General features: G+C 39.5%; 1 protein-coding gene across 1 annotated transcript in view; it reads left to right on the forward strand.

Moving 5' to 3' along the window:
* NSF (N-ethylmaleimide sensitive factor, vesicle fusing ATPase) overlaps window positions 1–23,278 on the forward strand; it is a 147,125-nt gene that overhangs the window by 23,194 nt on the left and 100,653 nt on the right. The window contains exons 2-5 of the mRNA XM_045814603.2: window positions 786–871; window positions 3,010–3,109; window positions 6,488–6,527; window positions 22,452–22,618. Of these exons, the coding sequence (XP_045670559.1) occupies window positions 786–871; window positions 3,010–3,109; window positions 6,488–6,527; window positions 22,452–22,618 (393 nt within the window). The remainder of the gene's footprint in view (window positions 1–785; window positions 872–3,009; window positions 3,110–6,487; window positions 6,528–22,451; window positions 22,619–23,278) is intronic.

A 23,278-nucleotide genomic window follows, 5' to 3' on the forward strand; every position in this document is an offset into this window, starting at 1 on the left:
TTGTTCATGATACACTTTATTAAACTTACTGAATTTACTTCATTGCATTTGAATCAGTCAAAATTCTTTTCTTCAGAAAAGATGGAAAACCAAATAAGCTTGAGTGAAAAAAAGAATTTATTGGTTCATAACCAGTGTTCAGTATTCATCTCAAGGGCTTTAACTTGGTTAGTTAACTTGGTCAGATCTGTATTTCAAGGTCTCTGTTTGTCTGTGTCTCTGTTACCTTGGCTTTCTCTGTGATAGTTTCACTCTTGTAGAGCAGTGAAACCTCCATGCAGTGGTGAGGCCAGGGAAAGTGTCCTTCTCCTGGCATATGCCTGTATAAAATTCCACGGATGAAATAGAATCTGTGGTTGCACATGTGCTGTGATTGGCAGGCCCACGGAAACATATGGAATGGGGAAGGAACAGTTTCCCAAAGGAAGGGTTTGCTGTTACCACAGAGGAAGGAATGCAGGGAGTCAAAAACAATAGGTAATTACTACAGGTGATGAGGAATAGAGGACAGGAGGCATAAACTATTCTTTAAGGTTATGAAAGATGACTTAGGGGCGTCTGGGTGGCTCAGTTGGTTGGGCGTCTGCCTTCAGCTCAGGTCATGGTCTCAGAGTCCTGGGATTGAGCCCCATGTCTGACTCCCTGCTCAGCGGGGAGCCTGCTTCTCCCTCTCCCTCTGCCTGCTGCTCCCCCTGCTTGTGCTCTCTCTCTCTTGAATAAATAAATTTTTAAAAAATATTTAAGAGATGACTTAATTTTATTTTCTTAATCATTGATTTTTATAGAGTATGCAAGCTGCAAGATGTCCTACAGATGAATTATCTTTAACCAACTGTGCAGTTGTGAATGAAAAGGATTTCCAGCCTGGCCAGTGAGTATCTAACTTTGTTTTCTCCTAACCTGCCAAGTGGTGTTTTAGAAACTTCTAGAGAGCCCTTATTTTTTAGGAAACTTGAGAATAATTTTTTAATTCCTCCTGCTGAGTTGGAAAATGGAAGAGGTGGGAGTGTTGTGTATTTTAGTCTATACTATATTAAACTTTGATTAATATGTTTTAAAAATCATACATAGCTTTTTATATATAATCTTTATTTTTATCAACTTTCTTAGCAGAACTAAACATACTGGTTATTAAATCATATATAGCATAGTCATTAGGATTTTGGCTCTGCAGTCAGATTGTCTGAGTTTGGATTCTGGCTCTGCCAGTTACAGACTGGATGACCATGGATAAGCTTTATCTACCGTCTCTGTGCCTCTGTGTCCTAATCTGTGAAATGGGGATGATGATGATATCTTCCTCAGGGTAGTTGGGCAGATTGACTTACAGAAATAAAGCATTTAGAACAGTGCCTTGCACATTAATAAGCCCTCAATAAATGTTAGCTATTTTGATAATTATTACTATGATAATCCAAGAGACGTGAAAATTGGAAGATGCACAACAAAGTATAAGTATTTACTTATTTACTTATAAGTATTCTTTTGTTGTCTTTTATTTTAACCAATTCATATCACCTACTGCCAAAATTTCTAAAAACCCCACTACCAAGTTCAGTGCCACCTATATGCTTCTGAGGCAGGTAGAGGTAAGGAGATAAAGGAGCCCCACCAGAAGGCAGACTAGGGAAATAAGGAACAATAAGGCAGAATTTTAACTGAGGCTTTAAAAAAAAAAAAAAAGCTATCTGTAAAATCCAGGAGTTTTACAAAGTTAGAATCGCCAACTGTTTGTAGTTTTCAGCTTCAGGGTAAGGGGCTGCACTACATGATTGCTGCAATATTGTTTCTTATCCTAAAAACTCTTTGATGCTAAGTTGAACACAGAACTTTCTGTTTATAAACTGGGGTATAGATAATCAGTGTGAGAATTTGTTTATGGAATTCTTATATTTGTCAGATGTTCACTGTACTCATGATGGAGTTACTTGAAATATAGCAGATGTAAGGAACTTGTGTTCTAGTGGCAGAAAGATGTGTATAGAAACATCAACCGTTAATATTTCAAAAGTCATAACATTTTAAAAGATGATATTCTAAAAAGATTTTATTTATTTATTTGAGAGAGCGAGCTAATGAGAGAGAGAGAGCACTAGTGGGGGGAGGAGCAGAGGGAGAGGGAGAAGCAGACTCCCCTCTGAGCAGGGAGCCCAACTTGGGGCTTGCTCCCAGGATCCCAGGATCATGATCTGAGCTGAAGGAAGATGCTTAACTGACTGAGCCCTCCAGGTGCCCCTCTAAAAGGTGATTTTAAAACAGATAGTGCTGTTGCAAAATAGAGTTTGAAGGTTTCATCACACACACAGTCCTTGGCAATTTCTCGTTGTAGGAGGTTATCATGAGATGACTATATTTTATCTATATATGGGTAACTTTTGAGCAGAATGAATTAGCACAAAATGCTTTGAAATAATAAATATTGATATCTATATGATATCACAAAATACATTTTGTGACATTTTTTTGTGACAATTTTTTATTTTTACCATCTTTTTAATTTTGTAGGTTGCAACTGTTTCAACTATTGTGAGAACCTACAGAGATTTAATGACTAGTCCTAAAACTAACTTTTTTTGGACTGTTATATCCTGGTCCTTCTGTCTTTGGTTCTCCTCCCTTTATTCTGTTGAGGGTGTGAAATAATTCCCAGGAGAGGAAACTCATCTAATTTTTACTTAATATCAAGGACTCTAAATCATTGTCTTTAGTTTTATGTAAACTGGAAATATAATAGTGTTGATATTTTGACTGGTATGTACTCTCTTGAACTTGATCCTGAGTCTCCTTGATGTGTGCTTGGCCCAAGGTTATTCCTGGAAAGCATTTTGCATTCCTAACCGTTTTAAGAAATGAAATTTGTGGTTCTGTTCCTTCAGGACTGTCAGACTCTCTGCCATGTTTCCACCTGGTACTCATCAAGCATCAGTTGTCGGAAATGAACACATGCAGTGGAATTGATGTTTTTTATTTCCTTTGACATGGAGCATTAACTACGTTTCTGTCTTTTAGGCATGTGATCGTGAGGACCTCTCCCAACCACAGGTACACATTTACATTGAGGACCCATCCATCCGTGGTTCCAGGGAGCATTGCATTCAGCTTACCTCAGGTAACTCAGATGCTGATTTATTCTCTTCCATTCTTGAAAGTCCTAGAAAAATCAATTCATTTAAAGCAAGCATCATCCTGGAACTGTATTGATTCATATGGAAGAAAAACGTCTAGGTATTTATATAAGGAACTTAAAGATACATTCTTTTCTTTCTTAAAGGGGGTTGGGGTAGAGGGAGAAGGAGAGAGAGAATCTTAAGTAGGCTCCATGCCCAGTGCGGAGCCTGACACAGGGGCTTAATCTCACAACCCTGATATCCTGACCTGAGCTGAGATCAAGAGTTGAATGCTTAACTGACTGAACCACCCAGGTGCCCCTAAAGATACATTCTTTTTTTTTTTTTAAGATTTTATTCATTTTTTTGAGAGACATAGAGAGAGTGAACACTCGCATGCATGAGCAGTAGGGAGGGATAGAGGGAGAGGGAGAAGCAGACTCCCCTGCTGAGCAGGGAGCCCAATTCGGGGCTCGATCCCAGGACCCTGAGATCATAACCCGAGCTGAAGGCAGATGCTTAACCAACCGAGCCACCGAGGCACCCCTAAAGAGACATTCTTAATTGCCAGTTTTACTGTGTTTGCCTTTTTATTGCCTTGATTTTTTTCCCCTAATTTAAAAAAATTCGGTGGTTATATCAGTTAGCTATCAGATAAAGTCTCAAGTTATTTTAATGTTAACTCATAGGGTAACAGAAAATATATAAAAATAACATTTATAGGGACGCCTGGGTGGCTCAGTCAGTTGAGCGTCTGCCTTCAGCTCAGGTCATGATCCCGGGGTCCTGGGATCGAACCCCACTTTGGGCTCCCTGCTCCACGAGAGTCTGCTTCTCACTCTCCCTCTGCCTGCTGCTTTCCCTGCTTGTGCTCTCTCTCTCTCTGTCCAATAAAAAAAATAAAATCTTAAAAAAAATTTATAAAATTGACATCACATAATAGTGATTTTTAAAAGTGCAATGATGTCACTCACGCTAATGAATATGATATGAGTAGTTACTATCTCAAATTACGATGTAACTTGCTGGGCTTCCTAAAGAGCGGAAGGATTATGATTACATATATAATTGTTGGTGGATTCTGTGGCAGGAAAACTGCCTTGCACTGTTGCAGGCACTTAATACATAATTGAGGAGCATTGCAATACTAGTCTGTATCCTTTTCTCCCTTATCTTACTTGTGCTGCTGATCCCACAGTCCTCAGCAATGTAATGCAACCCCTACCTTCTAGTATGCTAATAAGCATTGATTCATTCCCCTGGAGGTTGAAGGAAAGAGATCAAACACTCTTTAGGGATCTATTAAAGGTCTCTTGAAGCCCTCAAAAATTATGGGAGATCTTTACTCACAATTCCCCTTTTCTGTATTTGGATGCCTCTTGATTATCAGGACTACTTTTCACATTTGTTTTTACACATCACATGTTTGGGATATTTTAGAGTTTGTCAACTTTTGCAGAGCTGGGATTCTGGTGGCCAGAAAAGGGGCTTCTAATTATTTCTTCTTGTCTCTCTGCTTTAAAAAAAAAAAAAAAATCCATAATATTTACAATAGGCCAAGTGCTATTCTAAGTATACTTGTATATATTAGCTCATTTAATTCTCAGAACAACCCCATATGATAGATACTATTACTTTCATCCTTTGAGTCTGTCTTTGGGATTGAAGTATAGAACCTGTTTGTGGCTGCTTTTTGACTCAAAGTCTGGACTTACCACCATGCTGCTAAATTTCTCATTGGCCGGAAGTGAGATGGGATATTACAGAAGGGGGCATGAAGGGCGGAGAGGAGGGAGAAGCAACTGTGATAAGAGAGCTAGAGGGGAAAGCAGGTGTTGCACATACTCACAATGCAGCCTCTTCACCATCCACCCCCAAATCCGCACTGGTTGATGAGTAGACAAAATGTGGATTTTCAGCCAAAAATTATTTTTCTCACTGTTCTTTGAAGTGTTATCAGGAATGACTAATTTTGAATCCATACCAAGCCAGTCCTAAATTCCTGCCTAAGCACAATCTGGCCTGCCTCTGTATATTCTTGCCATTGTAACCAGTCTGGACCTGGGAGAAGCTAAAGTCTAGTTGCAAAAGCCCGAATATTCTTTGGCTAGTACAAAGAGTCATCAGGACCATCTAATGATTAGAATGGCTGCTTGGTTTTCAGACTAGATTAGCTGACCAGCTTTAATTTAGTTTTCATGATTTGAATGTCTTTCTTGTTGAGATATTATAACAAACAGTATAAGTAACCATAGTACATTTAGAACACCGAAATATTTTCTGATACTATGAAGGCCTTCAGGAGCAGTATAGTGTGCAAAGGAGCATGCTACTCTGTGATACCAGTTTTATTGTACAAGGGCAAGCTTTTTGTTTTTTAAAGATTTTATTTATTTATTTGATAGAGAGAGAGACAGCCAGCGAGAGAGGGAACACAAGCAGGGAGAGTGGGAGAGGAAGAAGCAGGCTCCTAGCGGAGGAGCCCGATGTGGGGCTCGATCCCAGAACGCTGGGATCACTCCCTGAGCCGAAGGCAGACACTTAACTACTGTGCCACCCAGGCGCCCCCAAGGGCAAGCTTTGTATGTTTCAGATAGATGGTCAGATATGAACTATAGCATATAAATATGTTTCCTAGGGCTCCTGTAACAAAGTACCACAGAGTGGGTGGCTTAAAATTATTCTCTTGCAGTTTGGGAGTCTAGAAGTCTGAAATCAAGGTGTCAGCAGAGCCATGCTCTGTCTGAAGGCCTTAGAGAAAAATCTGTTCCATGCTTAGCTTCTGGTGTTGCCAACAACCCTTGATGTTCCTTGACTGGTAGATGTGTCACTTCAGTCTCTGCCAACATCATCACGTGACTTTCTCCCCATGTGTCTATCTTTTCTCTCTCTCTCTCTCTTTTTTTTTTTTTAAGATTTTATTTATTTATTTGATAGAGCGAGAGAGCACAAGCAGGGGGAACAGCAGAAGGAGAGGGAGAAGCAGCAGGCTCCCCACTGAGCAGAAATCCTGACACGGGGCTTCATCCCAGAACCCTGGGGCCATGACCTGAGCCGAAGGCAGACGCTCAACCATCTGAGCCACCCAGGCGCCCCTATCTCTTCTTATAAGAACACCGGGTCATATTGGCTTACGCCTACCCTAATTTGATAATGACCTCATCTTACCTTGATTGCATATGCAAAGACCCTATTTCCAGATATGGTTGTATTCCCATATGCCACATGTCTTTTTGTGGATCATAGTTCAACACACAACACTAAACCACGTTTTGATCTTTGAATGTGTACTGAAATTCATAGATACTCCTTTTTACCTCATTTTTCTAATTTTGATTGATTTGGTTTTAAGTGTCTAATTTTTTTCTTTTATTTTACAGCGAAAATGGGCCGGACTTTCTATTGGGCAGGAAATAGAAGGTAGGTGTATTTTTTAGCTACCTGATATAGATTTTCTTTATGATTTTTCTCGTGGTTGTGGGTATCTGTAAAATTTTCTATTAGTGGTTGTCAGGCCATTAAACATTGATCCTGTTTATGTTACTGGTTAAATATATGATAATGGAAAAGTAAGTAGTTATGGAACTTACCGCTTGACTTACTACTCTGCTTGAAAATTGCAGTCTAATGGGGGAAAGAATATCCACTTATTCGTGGCTCACAGAATGTGTACAGGGTAAATAAGTGCACAAATATTACCATTGGGAGCTCTGTGTGAAAGTGCTAAGATAGAACAGGAGTGGATGAGTTGATTGGAGACTGGAAAATCAGCCAGAGAAATCTTTTTAGGCACTGGAGTTTTGAGCATGATTATGAAGTAGGGGGAAAGCATTACATAGTAGATAAGGAAGGAAGGCTCTTAAGATGAGTCAATAGTATCAATAAAAGGCATTCATATGGGAGCAAGCAAATCGTAGGCAGTGCTCAGGAAGTATGTTTGCCTGATTGAAAGGATTTGCCTGAATGAGTTCTATTAAGTGATGAGAGTATGCAGTTAGCGGAGGGCCTAAAAGTACATACTGGAAATTTTGGATTTTATTCAAACGCAGTTGAGAACTCCTGAGGATTTCTGAATGACCCCGTCAAAATCCTAACTTTAAAAAAGATTCTGATGTCAGGGTGGAGGATAGTGAGGAAAGGGGAGAATTCAAGAGTCAAGGAAAATAGCTTGGAGATAGTTTGACTTGCCTAGAATTAAGGTGAATAGGACTTTCCGAAATTATGGCTATGATAATTTTTTTTTTACAGTCTGAGGTATGTTGAGGGCGCCTTGGTGGTGGCACAGTTGGTTAAGCATCCGACTCGGTTTTGGCTCCGGTCGTGATCTCTGGGTCATGAGATTGAGCCGCACCTTGGGTTCTGCTCTCAGCTTGGAGTTTGCTTGAGATTCTCTCTCCCTCTGCCCCTCCCACTTGGGCGCTCCCTCTCTCTCTCTCAAATAAATATATTTTAAAGACTTTATTTATTCATTTGAGAGAGAGAGAGAAAGAGCGAGTGCACAAGCCAGGAGAGACAGAGGGAGAGGGAGAAGCGGGCTCCCCGCCGAGCAGGGAGCCAATGAGGGGCTCAATCCCAGGACCCTGGGAATACAACCCGAGCTGAAGGCAGACGCCTAACCGACTGAGCCACCCAGGTGCCCCTCAAATAAATAAATCTTGAAAGTTTAAGTTATGTTGAAGAAGATAATTGGTATTAGTTGGTGATTCCATTTTATTGTATACTGAGTTATGTTTTCTTCTGTGTTTGTTTGGAAAGATAAATCAGATTTAAGTTAAGGAAAGGATGGCAGTATTTAAGCAAATGGTATACTTTTAACAATTTTTATTTTAAAGATTTATTTGTTTATTTTAGAGAGAAAGCATGTGAATGCATGCAAGCAGGGGAAGGGCAGAAGGAGAGGGAGAGAGAAAATCCTCAAGAAGACTCCCCACTGAGTGGGGAGCCTGATATGGGGCTCGATCTCATGACTCTGAGATCATGACCTGAGGCAAAACCAAGTGTCCAATGCTTAACCAACTGAGCCACCAGGCTAACCAAATGGTGTAGTTTTTTTTTAATGAAGTATGTATCAAGTCATCATAGTTCATTGGAGAAGGGAGTAGAAAGCAATTTATGACTTCAGGAGGAAAAAAGGACTAAGCTACATGTGGATTATAAACTAATGAGCTAAGAAGCAAAAATTGGCATTATCTCTTAGGCACTGTGGCAAATTGAGAAAATGGGGTATGAATCTTCTTGTCAGATAGTTTCATGTCAACTTCATGGGTATGGCAGGAGAAGGAAAGAAGCAAGTATAATTAAGTCAGCTTTTTTTTTCTGCTTGCTTTTCTTTTTAAAAAATGTTTTAAAGATTTATTTATTTATTTGAGAGAGAGTATGTATGCATGAGTTGGGGAGGGGCAGAGGGAGAGAATCTTCAAGCAGACTCCCCTGTGAGCTTGGAGCCCAACCCGGGCTCAGTGCCATGACCCTGAGATCATGACTTGAGCTGAAATCAAGAGTCAGACGCTCAACTGACAGAGCCACCCAGGCGCCCCTTTCTGCTTGCTTTTAAAACCTAAAAATTTCATATTTATGAAAAGTTTGCAAAAATAATAGAATCGCTATATACTACTTTTACCCAGATTTACCAATTATCATATTATTAAAATTCATTCTTTTTCTCTCTACACACATGCCTGCATACACGCTTTTTTTTCCTGAACCATTTGATATTAAGTTGCAGAAAGCATTCCTCTCTACATCTAATACTTTAGTGTGTAATTCCTGAGAACAAAGATGCACTCTTACAGTAATTGAATTCAGGAAATGAAACATTAATATAATTAAACATTGAAACTTTAATCTGTAGTCCATAATTCAGTTTTGATAATTGTCCAGTTATTTCCTTTACAGCCTTTTCCCCCTTCAGTGTAGGATCCAGTTCAGGACCGTGTATTTGTACTTAGCTGCCATTTCTCTAATCTTCAGCTTTTTTGTTTTCCTTTGATGATGGTGATATTTTTGAAGAAAACGTAAAATGGGGTAGTTGTTTGGTCAAAGGGTACAAAGTTTCAGTTATGTAAGATGAATAAGTTCTGGAGAGCAAACATACAGCGTGGTGTGACTATTGTTAACAATACTGCATTGTATACCTAAACTTTGAGAAGAGGGTAGATCTCAAACATTTTCATCTCACACGTGCACACACACACACACACACACACACACACAGAAAGAATGTGCACTGAGAAGGAGGTATATTCTCTGTTGTCAGGGTGTAGTGTTTGTTACATATACGGAAGCTCTGCTTTACTGATTATGCCGTTTGGATCTTCTATATTCTTACTTATTGGTGGTTACTTACCCTGTCTTGCACTGAGAGAGTGGTGTGTTAAAATCTTAGTGTTTTTCTATTTTTCCTTGCATCTCCTGTAGTTTCTATTTTACATAGTAGTTTCTGTGTTATTTGGTATGTAGATATTCATAACTGTTATCTTTTTAATGTGAATTGTGGCTACTAGCATCATAAAGTGTCCTCCTTTATCTAATTTAATGTGTTGTAAATTATACTTCGCTGTCAGGATCAAAACCTTGCTTTCTTATTGTTTTTAATTTGCTCACTGTATCTTTGCCCATCTCTTTACTTTTAGCCTTTCTTTTTTTTTTTTTTTTTAATGATTTTTTATTATATTATGTTAGTCACCATACAGTACATCCCCGGTTTCCGAGGTAAGGCTCAATGATTCATTAGTTGTGTATAACACCCAGTGCACCATGCAATACATGCCCTCCTTACTACCCATCACCGGTCTATCCCATTCCCCCACCCCCCTCTCCTCTGAAGTCCTCAGTTTGTTTCTCATAGTCCATAGTCTCTCATGTTTCATTCCCCCTTCTGATTACCCCCCCTTTCTTTATCCCTTTCTTCCCCTACCGATCATCCTAGTTCTTATGTTCCATAGATGAGAGAAATCATATGATAGTTGTCTTTCTCTGCTTGACTTATTTCACTTAGCATTATCTCCTCCAGTGCTGTCCATGTTGTAGCAAATGTTGAGAACTCGTTCTTTCTGATAGCTGAGTAATATTCCATTGTATATATGGACCACAACTTCTTAATCCAGTCATCTGTTGAAGGGCATCTCGGCACCTTCCACAATTTAGCTATTGTGGACATTGCTGCTATGAACATTGGGGTGCATATGGCCCTTTTCTTCACTACGTCTGTATCTTTGGGGTAAACACCCAGTAGTGCAATGGCTGGATCATAGGATAGCTCAATTTTTAACTTTTTAAGGGAACTCCACACTGTTTTCCAGAGTGGCTGTACCAATTTGCATTCCCACCAACAATGTAGGAGGGATCCCCTTTCTCCACATCCTCTCCAACAATTGTTGTTTCTTGCCTTGTCTATTTTTGCCATTCTAACTGGCGTAAGGTGGTATCTCAGTGTGGTTTTGATTTGAATTTCCTTGATGGCTAATGATTTTGAACATTTTTTCATGTGTCTGTTAGCCATTTGTATGTCTTCATTGGAAAAGTGTCTGTTCATATCTTCTGCCCATTTTTTAATTTGTTTATTTGTTTCTCGTGTATTGAGTTTGAGAAGTTCTTTGTAGATCTTGGATACCAGTCCTTTATCTGTAGTGTCATTTGCAAATATATTCTCCCATTCTGTGGGCTGCCTCTTAGTTTTTCTGACTGTTTCTTTGGATGTGCAGAAACTTTTAATCTTGATGAAGTCCCATAAATTCATTTTATCTTTTGTTTCTCTTGCCTTTGGGGATGTGTCATGAAAAAGGTTGCTTTGGCCGATGTCGTAGAGATTGTTGCCTATGTTCTCCTCTAGAATTTTGATGGATTCCTGTCTCACATCGAGGTCTTTCATCCATTTGGAGTTTATTTTTGTGTATGGTGTGAGATAGTGGTCAAGTTTCATTCTCTTGCATGTAGCTGTCCAATTTTCCCAGCACCATTTATTGAAGAGACTGTCTTTTTCCCACCGGTTGTTTTTTCCTGCTTTATCAAATATTAGTTGCCCAAAGAGCCGAGGGTCCATTTCTGGGCTCTCTATTCTGTTCCATTGGTCTATGTGTCTGTTTTTGTGCCAGTACCATGCTGTCTTTGTGATCACAGCTTTGTAGTACAGCTCGAAATCCGGCATTGTGATGCCCCCAGCTTTGTTTTTCCTTTTCAACAGTTCCTTGGAGATTCGGGGCCTTTTCTGTTTCCATACAAATTTAAGGACTGTTTGTTCCAGTTCTTTGAAAAATGTCCTTGGTATTTTGATCGGGATAGCATTGAAAGTGTAGATTGCTCTGGGTAGCATGGACATTTTAACTATGTTAATTCTTCCGATCCATGAGCATGGAATATCTTTCCATCTTTTTATGTCTTCCTCAATGTCTTTCAAGAGTGATTTATAGTTTCTAGAATATAGGTCCTTTACGTCTCTGGTTAAGTTAATTCCAAGGTAACGTATGGTTTTTGGTGCTATTGTAAATGGGATGGATTCCCTAATTTCTCTTTCTTCGGTCTCGTTATTCGTGTATAGAAATGCAACTGATTTCTGAGCATTTATTTTGTATCCTGCCACGTTACTGAATTGCTCTATAACTTCTAATAGTTTGGGAGTGGCCTCTTTTGGGTTTTCCATATAGAGTATCATGTCATCTGCAAAGAGAGACATTTTGACTTCTTCTTTGCCAATTTGAATACCTTTGATCCCTTTTTGTCGTCTGATTGCTGTTGCAAGGACTTCTAGTACTATGTTGAATAATAGTGGCGAGAGTGGGCATCCTTGTCGTGTTCCTGATCTTAAGGGAAAAGCTTCCAGCTTTTCCCCATTGAGAATAATATTTGCAGTAGGCTTTTCATAGATGGCTTTTATGAGATTGAGAAATGTACCTTCTGTTCCTACACTCTGAAGGGTTTTAATCAGGAAAGGATGCTGTATTTTGTCAAATGCTTTTTCGGCATCGATTGAGAGGATCATATGGTTCCTGAGTCTTTTCTTGTTGATATGATGTATCACGCTGATTGATTTGCGAATATTGAACCACGCTTGCATCCCAGGTATGAATCCCACTTGATCGTGATGGATAATCCTTTTAATGTACTGTTGGATTCTATTAGCAAGTATCTTGTTGAGGATTTTGGCGTCCATATTCATTAGGGAAATCGGTCTGTAATTCTCCTTCTTGATGGGGTCTTTGCCTGGTTTGGGGATCAAGGTAATATTGGCCTCATAGAATGAGTTTGGTAGCTTTCCTTCTGTTTCTATTTTTTGAAATAGCTTTAGGAGAATAGGTATTATTTCTTCTTTGAATGTTTGGTAGAATTCCCCAGGAAAACCGTCTGGGCCTGGAGTTTTGTTATTTGGAAGGTTGTTTATCACTGACTCAATTTCTTCATAATTAATTGGCCTGTTTAAGGAATCAATTTCTTCAGGTTTCAATCTTGGTAGTTTATAGGTTTCCAGGAAGGATTCCATCTCTTCCAGATTGCTTAGTTTATTGGCATATAGCTGTTGATAAAAATTTCTAATAATCCTTCCAATTTCAATGGTGCTCGTCGTGACCTCTCCTTTTTCATTCATAATTTTAATAATCTGGGTCCTTTCTCTTTTCTTTTGGATAAGTCTTGCCAGTGGTCTGTCAATTTTATTGATTCTCTCAAAGAACCAGCTTCTAGTTCTGTTGATCTGCTCTACTGTACTTCTGGTTTCTGCTTGATTGATTTCAGCTCTAATTTTGGTCAACTGCTTCCTCGTGCGTGGATTAGGCCTGTCCCTCTGTTGCTGTTCCAGCTTCTTGAGGTGAGAATATAAAAAGTGCATTTTAGATTTTTCTATTCTTTTGAGTGAGGCTTGGATGGCTATGTATTTCCCCCTTAGGACTGCCTTTGCAGTATCCCATAGGTTTTGGACTGTTGTATTTTCATTCTCATTGGTCTCCATAAATTGTTTAATTTGATTTTTGATTTCCTGGTTTATCGAGTCATTCCTGAGCAGGATGGTTCTTAGTCTCCAAGTGTTTGAGTTTCTTCCAAATTTTTCCTTGTGGTTGAGTTCCAATTTCAGAGCGTTGTGGTCTGAGAATATGCAGGGGATAATTTCAATCTTTTGGTATCGGTTGAGACCTGTTTTGTGTCCCAGAACATGGTCTATTCTTGAGAATGTTCCATGGGCATTAGAATAGAATGAGTATTCTTTGGTTCTGGGGTGTAGTGTTCTATATATATCTATGAGGTCCAACTCGTTGAGTATGGCATTCAAAGCCTTTGATTCTTTGCTTAGTTTTTGCCAGGGTGTTCTGTCTATTTCTGAGAGTGGAGTGTTGAGGTCCCCTACTATTAATGTATTTTTATTTATATGTCTCTTTATTCTGGTTAAGAGTTGGCTTGTGTATCTTGCTGCTCCCCTGTTGGGGGCATATATATTTATAATTGTCATATCCACTTGTTGAATACTTCCCTTAAGAATAATATAGTGCCCTTCTGCGTCTCTAACTATAGTCTGTAGATTAAAATCCAATTTATCTGATATGAGAATTGCTACCCCAGCTTTCTTTTGAGGACCATTTGCGTGAAAGATGGTACTCCATCCCCTTACTCTCAGTCTGAATGCATCTTTGGGTTTGAAATGAGTCTCTTGTAGACAGCAAATGGATGGGTCATTTCTTTTTATCCAATCTGCAACCCTGTGGCGTTTATGGGATGGTTCAAACCATTTACATTAAGACTGATTACTGAGAGATATGATTTTAATGTTGCCATGTTGCCAGTAAAGTCTTTGTTTGTATTGGCTGTGACTTTCTGTTCTGTATCACTCTTGGGGCCTTTTTACTTTTATAGAACCCCCCGTAATACCTCCTGTAGGGCTGGTTTCGTGGTTACAAAATTGGTTAGTGACTGGTGATTCTGAAATGTCTTTATTTCTCCATCAATTCTGAATGACAGCCTTGCTGGATAAAGGATCCTTGGCTGCATGTTTTTCTCTGAAAGAGCTTTAAATATGCTCCCCCAACCCTTTCTCTCATTCCAGGTCTGTGTAGACAGGTCTGACGTAATTCTGATGCTTTTGCCTTGGTACGTGAGAAATTTCTTTGCCCTGGCCGCTTTCAATACTGTATCCTTGCATCTAATATTTGCGAATTGCACTATGACGTGACGTGGCGTAGGTTTGTCGTGGTTGAGCTTGGGAGGGGTCCTCTCTGCCTCTTGGACACGAATGTTTGTTTCCCTTGCTAGATTAGGGAAGTTTTCAGCTACAATTTGTTCAAATATCTCTTCTAGACCTCTGTTTTTCTCCACCCCCTCGGGGATGCCGATGATTCTAACATTGGATCGTTTCATTGAGTCAGTAATCTCCCGTAACCTACATTCGTGGGCGTGGATTTTTTTTAGACCATCTTCTATTTTCATTTTTTCCTCTATTAACCCATCCTCCAATTCACTAACCCGTTCCTCTGCTTCTGCGACCCTGGCCGTCAGAGCCTCTAGTTTTGCCTGCATTTGGCTCATAGAATTTTTAATTTCTGTCAGATTCGCTCTCATTTCTGTCCTTAGGGATTCTATATTCTCAGTAACCTTTTCGTTAATAGTTTTTTCAATTCTACTCATCATTTTGACCATCGTTACTCTGAATTCCATTTCTGATAATTTGGTTACATCCATATCCATTATTTCTGTGGCAGAGGCCACAGACTCACTGTCTTTTCTTTGCTGGGGGGGGCTTCTCCTTCTTGTCATTCTGATGAAGAGAGGTTGCGGGGTTTCCAGAGCCCAAATTATTGACTGGGTCCCAGGCCGTGCCCCTTGTTTTATAGGGATCTTAGGGATGTGGGCTTCTTCTTTAAAGATTTTATTTATTTATTTATGTGGCAGCCAACCAGCGAGAGAGGGAACAGAAGCAGGGGAGTGGGAGAGGAAGAAGCAGGCTCCCAGTGGAGGAGCCCGATGAGGGACTCCTTTCCGGAACGCCGGAATCACGCCCTAAGCCGAAGGCAGGCGCTCAATGACTGCGCCACCCAGGCGCCCGGGTTGTGGGCTTCTTGATTTTTCAGCCTGCCTTCTGGGGGAGGGGCCTGCCGCGCTGATACTCAGGCAGCCCTGTTTGGGTAGAGTCTCGGCGTCCCCTGCTAGGGGGGATGGGGATGGGCACTCCCTGAGCCGGTATTTCCAGGCTTTTGTTCTCTGGCGGCTTTCCCTGGCGGTTTGCTGTGCCTCTCCTGAGAGTCAGAGCAGCAGCGGCCAAATTTCAGCCTCTGTCACGGAACAGAAGGATTGCGGCCCGTTCTCTACTAATGTTCTGGCCACTTTAACTCTGTTCCTGTGGTGCTGCTCAACCCTGCAGCGTCCCGGGATGTGCGCCCCACACCCGGCGTCCCAGCCCTCACTTCCAGGGCCGGCGCGTCTCTGTCCTTTGTGTTTCTAATGCCGCCAGCCGCCAGCCGCCAGCCGCCCAGCGCACGCTCCCGGATCTCCCGGTCTCAGTCTGGATCCCGTGAGCGCACCGGGATTCCGGGGTTCCGCGAGATGCCTGGTGGCGCGCACCCGGCTCACGGTCTCAGTCTGCTGTTTCGCGGGTGCCGTCCGCGAGCCCCGCCCGCTCTCCCGTGCAAGTGGCTGCCGCTTCCCGGCGCCCGAACGCGGCGGCTCCCTCCCCCTTCCGTTTATCTTCCGATATCTGTGCACAGTTTCATGGCTCCCCGCTTCGTACCTCAATACTCAGCGCTGGAGATGTTCATTTGTAGAGATCCAGATGCGTCTTCCTGCGTCTCAGGCTGGTTCCGTGGTTGTTTAGGCTGGTCTGGTACCTATCCAGCTCGACTCGGAGGACTGGCTGAAAACGGAGTCTCCTACTCCTCCGCCCTACTTTTAGCCTTTCTTAATCTCTGTGTTTTAGGTGTGTCTGTGGTATACAGTGTAGAGTTGGGGTTTGCTTTATGAGTTAATTTGAAATCTTCTTCTAATAGGCTTATTAAGCCCATTCACAGTTATTGATATGACTGATAAATGATCTCAGTTCTGTTATTTTACATTTTAGTTGTGTTTCTCTATTTGTTATGTCGTCTTTGCTATTTTAAAATTTTTATTTTGGTATTTAGGAGTGTTTTTTGTGTGTGTGTTTTAGTGATTACTTTTGCATTTGTACCTCTCATAGCCCCTTGGTCCCCTCCTTTTTTAATTTTTATTTTATTTTTTCTTACTTGACCTTTTCAAAAACTGTTCTGTCAGTTATAAGTGATACCTTTTGACTCTCATCTGTTGCCTATACAACAGTTCATGATCATTTTCTACCTCCCCCTTTCTCTTCCCATTTTGTTGCTTGCTTTTCTTTTTTTTTTTCAAATTTAAAAATCTTTTTTTGAGTGGGAGAAGCAAATTTTTAAAAATTGAGGTATAACTGACGTATAACATTATATTTGTCTCAGGTATACAACGCAGCGATTCAGTGTCTGTATATGTTGCTAGTGACCTCCACAAGTCTAGTTAATACCCGTCACCTTCTATAGTTACAAAAGTAGTTTTTTTCTTGTGATGGGAACTTCTAAGATCTCCTCTTAGCAACTTTCAAATATGCGATTTAGTATTATTAACTGTAGTCACCAAGTTGTACATAGTAGTTACTTTCTTTCTACTTTTTCAAAGCATGATATTTAAATGCTGTTCTTCCACACGTGACCCCATACTTGTTTTAGTCTTAACTCTGCAATTAAGTCTCTTAAATGATTATGATCGGTCCTTTTGCCTATTTCTACTTGGTTGGATAAAAACCTATGCTCTAGGAGATTCCTCCAGGAAGTATATATGTGTATAGTGTTCCTTAAGTTCTTGCATATCCAAACTGTTTTTCTTTATCTTTGCTATTTCAAGTGCAGCTTGGCTGGATATAAATTTCTTGGCTTGTTTTCTTTTCTTGAATTTCTTGAAAATGCTGCATGCAATTGCCTTGATGCTCTTGAGAGGTCTGATGCCAGTCTGATTTTCTTACCTTTTAAGTAATTCAATTTTCCTGCCTGGGAACCCTGTGGATTTTTCTCTATTTCAAGTCTAATATCCTTACTAGGATATTTTTTGGAATTGGTCACTCTGGGTCAATGGCCAAGGGATATAGCAGGTCATTTCAATATGCAGATTTAAGTTTTCTCTTATTTCCAAAATTTTTCTTAGATTATGGTTTTGGAAATTAGTTCTGGTCCAATTGTTTTGATTTTCTTCCTAGGGGCTCTAATTATATATATATTAGTCCTTGTGTGCCTGCCTTCCATTTCAACCACTTTTTTCTTTGTTCTTTTTTTTAAAGATTTTTTATTTTATTTATTTATTTTTTTAAAGATTTGAAAAAAGAAGATTTTATTCATTATACAGAGATAGAGAGCATGAGCCAGGGGAGGGGCAGAGGGAGAGAGAGACTCTCAAGCAGACTCCACACTGAGCGTGGAGCCCCACCCGGATTCAGCCTCACGACCCTGAGATCAGGACTTAAGCCGAAGTCAAGACTCAGATGCTTAGCCAACTGAGCCACCCAGGGGCCCTTTGTTCTTTAAAAAAATTTTTTTTAATCTTATTTTTGTTATCTGGTTGTTTTCCTTTTCTTTCACTGCCTCTTACTAAATTTCAGTTTGAATCTACTCTCCAGTGGGCACTTTGTAATTTATTATTCACTCTGAAATAATTTTATCTTTTTCTTCAGTTTCCTTCCTGAGTTTCATAAACTCCAATTGCATTTCTTGTGTCTATTTGTGTCTTACATTTTAATCTTCCAATTGTAGATGTTTTGTTATATCTCTATGTACTCTTTTGAGGATATTTAATTCATTTTAAAGTGTTATATATATATTTTCTAGTTCATGGTTGATTTTTTGGGAGAGAAGACACTTTATCAGCTGAAATGCTGCACTATTTAGTTATATGTTATGTTTTCTTTTTGTAGTAAATTTGTGGAGTTTTTTTCAATTTTTGTGGGTTTTTTTTTTTAGAGGGAACTTAAATATTGGGGTTATCTTTTAGGTTAAATATTTAGGTTATCTTTTTTTTTTTTTCCTTTGTGGAAATAGGATGAGGGCTAATTTTTTTTGATTGGGTGTGAAAATAAAGGAAATTACTTTAGTTATGGGTAGCTGGTGGAGAGAGTTACATAATTAGTGCTTTCCACACTTGCCTGGGAGAAACACCTGGAGAGTTTGTTAAAAAAAAAAAAAAAATTTCCAGGCCCTTTCCTTGAGAAGTCTGATTCATGAATCTGTGTTTTTAACACTGTTAAGTAATTACTCAGCCACATTTTGGGAAACACTGACATAAGTGATTCCCTTAACTCTAACCCCCTCACCTGAAGCCTGGTGAGAAGCTGAGACAGTGAAAGAGTTCAGCACCAGAGTGAAGTAGGTCAGTGCATGAAACCAGGGTTCCTTATTTACAGACATATATGCTTATTAAATCTAGTGAGAAAATAGGTGTGTATGTAACGTTGGTTTCTTACTTCTTCAAACTTATCTTTCTAAATATAGTTAAGAGAGTGCCTAAATTTAGCCTTTAATGTAGATAAATTCTGTGTGGAAAGGTATGAAAATTCAAGATTATAAATCTTGATGAGTTGAGAAATGTGTTTTGTGACTTAAATTATATTTAAAGCATTCTTCTGCTACGAGAAATTGTTGTCTTGATTGTAAATTTAGTTCTTTAAAAGGCAAGTCAAACAGGGGCACCTGTTGGCTCAGTTAGTAGAGCATGTGACTCTTGATCTTGGGGTTGTGGGTTTGAGCCCCATGTTGGGTGTAGAAATTACTTTAAAAAAATAAAATATTTTTTAAAAAAGTGAATCAAACAGACTTAATGAGCAAAATTATAAAACTAAGTGATTAGGTGGGACTAAGGTGGAGTTAGCTTGAGGCAAGGAAGAGTTTGGAGGCCTGAGTGATGTGAGTGATGTGGCCGTAAAGGAATACAGCTGGTTCAGGGTAAGTAGCAATGTGGGCACAGGTAGGCAAGAACGTGTGGTATGAAGGGGAGTGCTAATTCAAAGATTCTGAAACAGGAGATTTGTCTGTAAGGTGAGAATTTTTTTTAGTCAAGTCAGTGATTTTAGTGTGAAGGAATCTTCTAGAAGAATCATTTGCATATTTAAGTATTACAAACTAATGTCCAGTTAACACGTTTTTGACCATTATAGTATATGCCTTTCATTGTAATGTCTGTTTATTCAAAGCACTGCCTATAACATTCTTTGCTTATAAAAATAATTTTTATTAGTCTTTGGCATTAAATTTCTATTAATCATAAAATAAGAAAACATTCTCAACCTTATAGCCCTTCTTTGCTCCTGGATGAAACTTTCAGGGCACCTGTCCTTTTGGGGCTGACAGTGTTGCTGACCATGGTGCTGCCTCTGGTACTGTCCGTGGTACTGTCCATGGTACTGCCTGTAGCATTTGAAATTGTTTAACAGCTTGGTCTTTTCTATTTAGGAACACTGACCTTAAATTAAGGCACATTTGAAAACCATAGTCAGAAATAATGATATTTTAATACAGTTATTCAAGTTTCTTGATATGTAGATGATACACACATGTATATGCACACATTGGTGTATGTGTATGTGTGAATACACACATACATAAATATACATCATGACATTATAGAATGGTTTTTGAGTCTTTAATGCACAGGATGGTATCGTACTGTATGAATCTTTCTGCATACAGTTTTTTGCTCAATATTATATTTTAATAGCCCATCCATCTTTTATACATTTAAATTATACATATTTTATACATTTAAATTATACATATACATACAATATAATTTATAATTACACAGTTACATATACATCAGGTTTTTATTTTAATTGCTGTATAGTATTCCACATTCTGAATATAACACATTTTACTCATCATTCCCCTACTGATCAGTGTTTTTTCAATGTTCGGCTGTTATAAATTATGCTGCAAGGAACCTCTGTATAGATATCTTTTTAGATAAATGTTAAGGAGTGTTTTTGGTACAGACACCTGGAAATGGAATTACCGAACCAACTTACTCATTTCTTTTTTTTTTTTTTAAAGATTTTATTTATTTATTTGACAGAGATAGAGACAGCCAGCGAGAGAGGGAACACAAGCAAGGGGAGTGGGAGAGGAAGAAGCAGGCTCATAGCAGAGGAGCCTGATGTGGGGCTTGATCCCATAACGCCGGGATCACGCCCTGAGCCGAAGGCAGACGCCTAACCTCTGTGCCACCCAGGCGCCCCAACTTACTCATTTCTACATTAATATTTCATTCTGTACCTATCTTAACTGTATGAGGAAACAGTTAGGCTCTCTTGCTTATGAAAATTACTTAACATGCAACCTGTACTTTCTACAAAATGTTAAGAACAAAACACCTAGAAGTGGAGGCAGGGGGGCGCCTGGTTGGCTCAGTCGTTAAGTGTCTGCCTTTGGCTTAGGTCATGATCCCAGGGTCCTGGGATCGAGCCCCGCATCAGGCTCCCTGCTCAGTGGGAAGCCTGCTTCTCCTTCTCCTGCTCCCCCTGCTTGTGTTCCCTCTTTCTCTGTGTCAAATAAATAAATAAAATCTTAAAAAAAAAAAAAGTGGAGGCAGGAAACTCTTCTGAAACTTTCAGGTGAGATTTGAACTTTTTCTTTCTTTCTTTTTTTTTTTTTAGATTTTATTTATTTAACAGAGAGAGACAACCAGCGAGAGAGGGAACACAAGCAGGGGGAGTGGGAGAGGAAGAAGCAGGCTCCTAGCAGAGAAGCCTGATGTGGGGCTCGATCCCAGAACGCCGGGATCATGCCCTGAGCCGAAGGCAGATGCTTAACAACTGCACCACCCAGGCGCCCCTGAACTTTTTCTTTGATCTTCAGTGAATTTCCTATTCTTTACCCTGACTTTCTTAGTTATTTTGCTTTTGAAAATGTTTATCTTTATGTGTATCCCCCTTTACAATGGGAAACCAAAATATTAAAATATGATTAGACAAGCAATTTCATTCAGAGAATTTAAAGAAAATCTCTGTATATAACTGTCTAGACTATAAGAAATACGTTTAGGGGGCGCCTGGGTGGCTCAGATGGTTAAGCGTCTGCCTTCGGCTCGGATCATGGTCTCAGGGTCCTGGGATCGTGCCCCACAATAAGTTCCCTGCTCAGCAGGGAGCCTGCTTCTCCCTCTCCCTCTACTGGTCCCCCTGTTCCCCCTGCTTGTGCTTTCTCGCTCTCTGTCAAATAAATAAATAAAATCTTAAAAAAAAATAAGTTTAGAACAGAATTTAGGGTATGGAAGGAACATAAAGGTTTATATAGTTCCATCTTCTTGTTTTACAGATGTGACAAATAAAGGCACAGAGAGCTAAATGATTTACTTAGATTCTTAACTAACAGAATCTTTTTTTTTAAGATTTTTTAAAAAATTTATTTGAGAGAGAGAGACAAAGATAGTGACAACACAGGTGAGCACAAGTGAACACAAGCGAGTACAAGCTGGGAGGAGAGGGAGAAGCAGGCTCTCCGCTGAGCAGGGAGATCATGGGATCATGACCTGAGCCAAAGGTAGCCGCTGAACCAACTGAGCCACCCAGGCGCCCCCTAATGGAATCTTTTGGAACACAGACTCAAACTCCAAAGTTCCTTTGTCTTGCCTCCTTTGTTATTAGCATGGAGATTAGGTTTTTTGCTGTTGTGTGCTGTTCATATAAAGATGAGTTAAAAACATGGTCCTTGCCTTCTTTTACATGTTGTACATGGAATACTTACTCTTGAGTGTACTTACTCCCTGCCTACAGTAGGTGTCAGTAAATATTTTTGTAGTATTAAAAAAGAAATGTCAAACTCTAAGTTGCTGTGGAGTAAACCTGCCTAGTAAATATTGTTTCTCAAGCCTTTTTTTTTTTTTTTTTTTTTGGTCCTACACACTAACTTGCTAGGGCAAAAGAGTCCACACACTTCTCATGTTAGCTCTTGCTTGTGTCATACAAAAATCTTGTTTGAAAGCAGCATGCTATGCCAACTCCACTGGCACTTTCCGTGCTCATTTTGTTCTCTGTTAAATGAGAAGAAAGAAGATGTAGAGACCATGTGGGAAGGGCTGTGATTTCCCATAAGGGTCGGGTGAGGGGTAAAGGTAGAGGGAAGGTGCTGTTCAATATGCCCTAATTAATTCAGAGGGGAGCAAAATATTCAGTGGTCATATTATTTTCTTTAATCTGTGCCTGTGTGTCCCTCCAGTGACAGCCACGGAAAGCCCCCTTTTGGTCGAGTTCTGTTAGGTTTCATTTATGTGAAACTTTTAGTTATTCGAAACACAGAAAGTATTTGGTATCTTTGAGATTTTAAAAATGCTTCTTCTTTTTCCCCCTAGTATCCTTATATACATTTGACAAGGCCAAACAATGCATTGGCACAATGACCATCGAGATTGATTTCCTGCAGAAAAAGAGCATTGACTCCAACCCTTATGATACTGACAAGATGGCAGCCGAATTCATCCAGCAGTTTAACAACCAGGCATTCTCAGTGGGACAACAGGTGGTTTTGAATTTTCTTTCTTTCTTCCCACTTAACAGGCGTTCCAATCTCTGTAGTTGTCCAAAATAATAATTCTACCTTGTAGAAATTACGAGGAGCTTCACATATGGACAGAGATATCCAGTCGAGTGATAGAAAGTGATAGATAGTGTTGGAGATGTGTTTACTGAACCTCTGAGTCCAGTCAGAAAAATTCTAAAGTAGCTTCTAGGTTATAGTGTCATATTTAATTACAGCAGCTCTTTCCTCTGTAAATTTGGGAACACTGCAAACTTATATGCTCAGATTTCTTACTTTTCTTTTTGTGGGACATTTGTTTTGTCTCTGGATGGCTTTTTGTTTTACTGATACATTTCTGTAAGAAAAGTAATTCTTAACTCTTTTAGTTATGAACTAACTTGAGAATCTTAAGACAATTATTTATATATATTTTCAGGTTTTTCGCAGAATATCCGAAGCCCAGATTTTCTATCCTTAAAGGTGATATTGCTGATCTTGCCCTTTTTTGGACTTCAGTTAACATATTGTTAACCTCCTAGGAAGAAATTCTGTTCTTTTTAAAATTTTACTTAAAAAATTGTGTGAGTTAAAAATTGCTGCTTGTTTGTACACATAAAGAATCATTGCTCTTTTGACTTCACCATTACATTTGTCTCCATC

This window comes from Ursus americanus, chromosome 23 (genome assembly GCF_024610735.1).
Source record: "Ursus americanus isolate L20-20 chromosome 23, mUrsAme1.1.p, whole genome shotgun sequence".
In the NCBI taxonomy this organism is placed as follows: Eukaryota; Metazoa; Chordata; class Mammalia; order Carnivora; family Ursidae; genus Ursus; species Ursus americanus.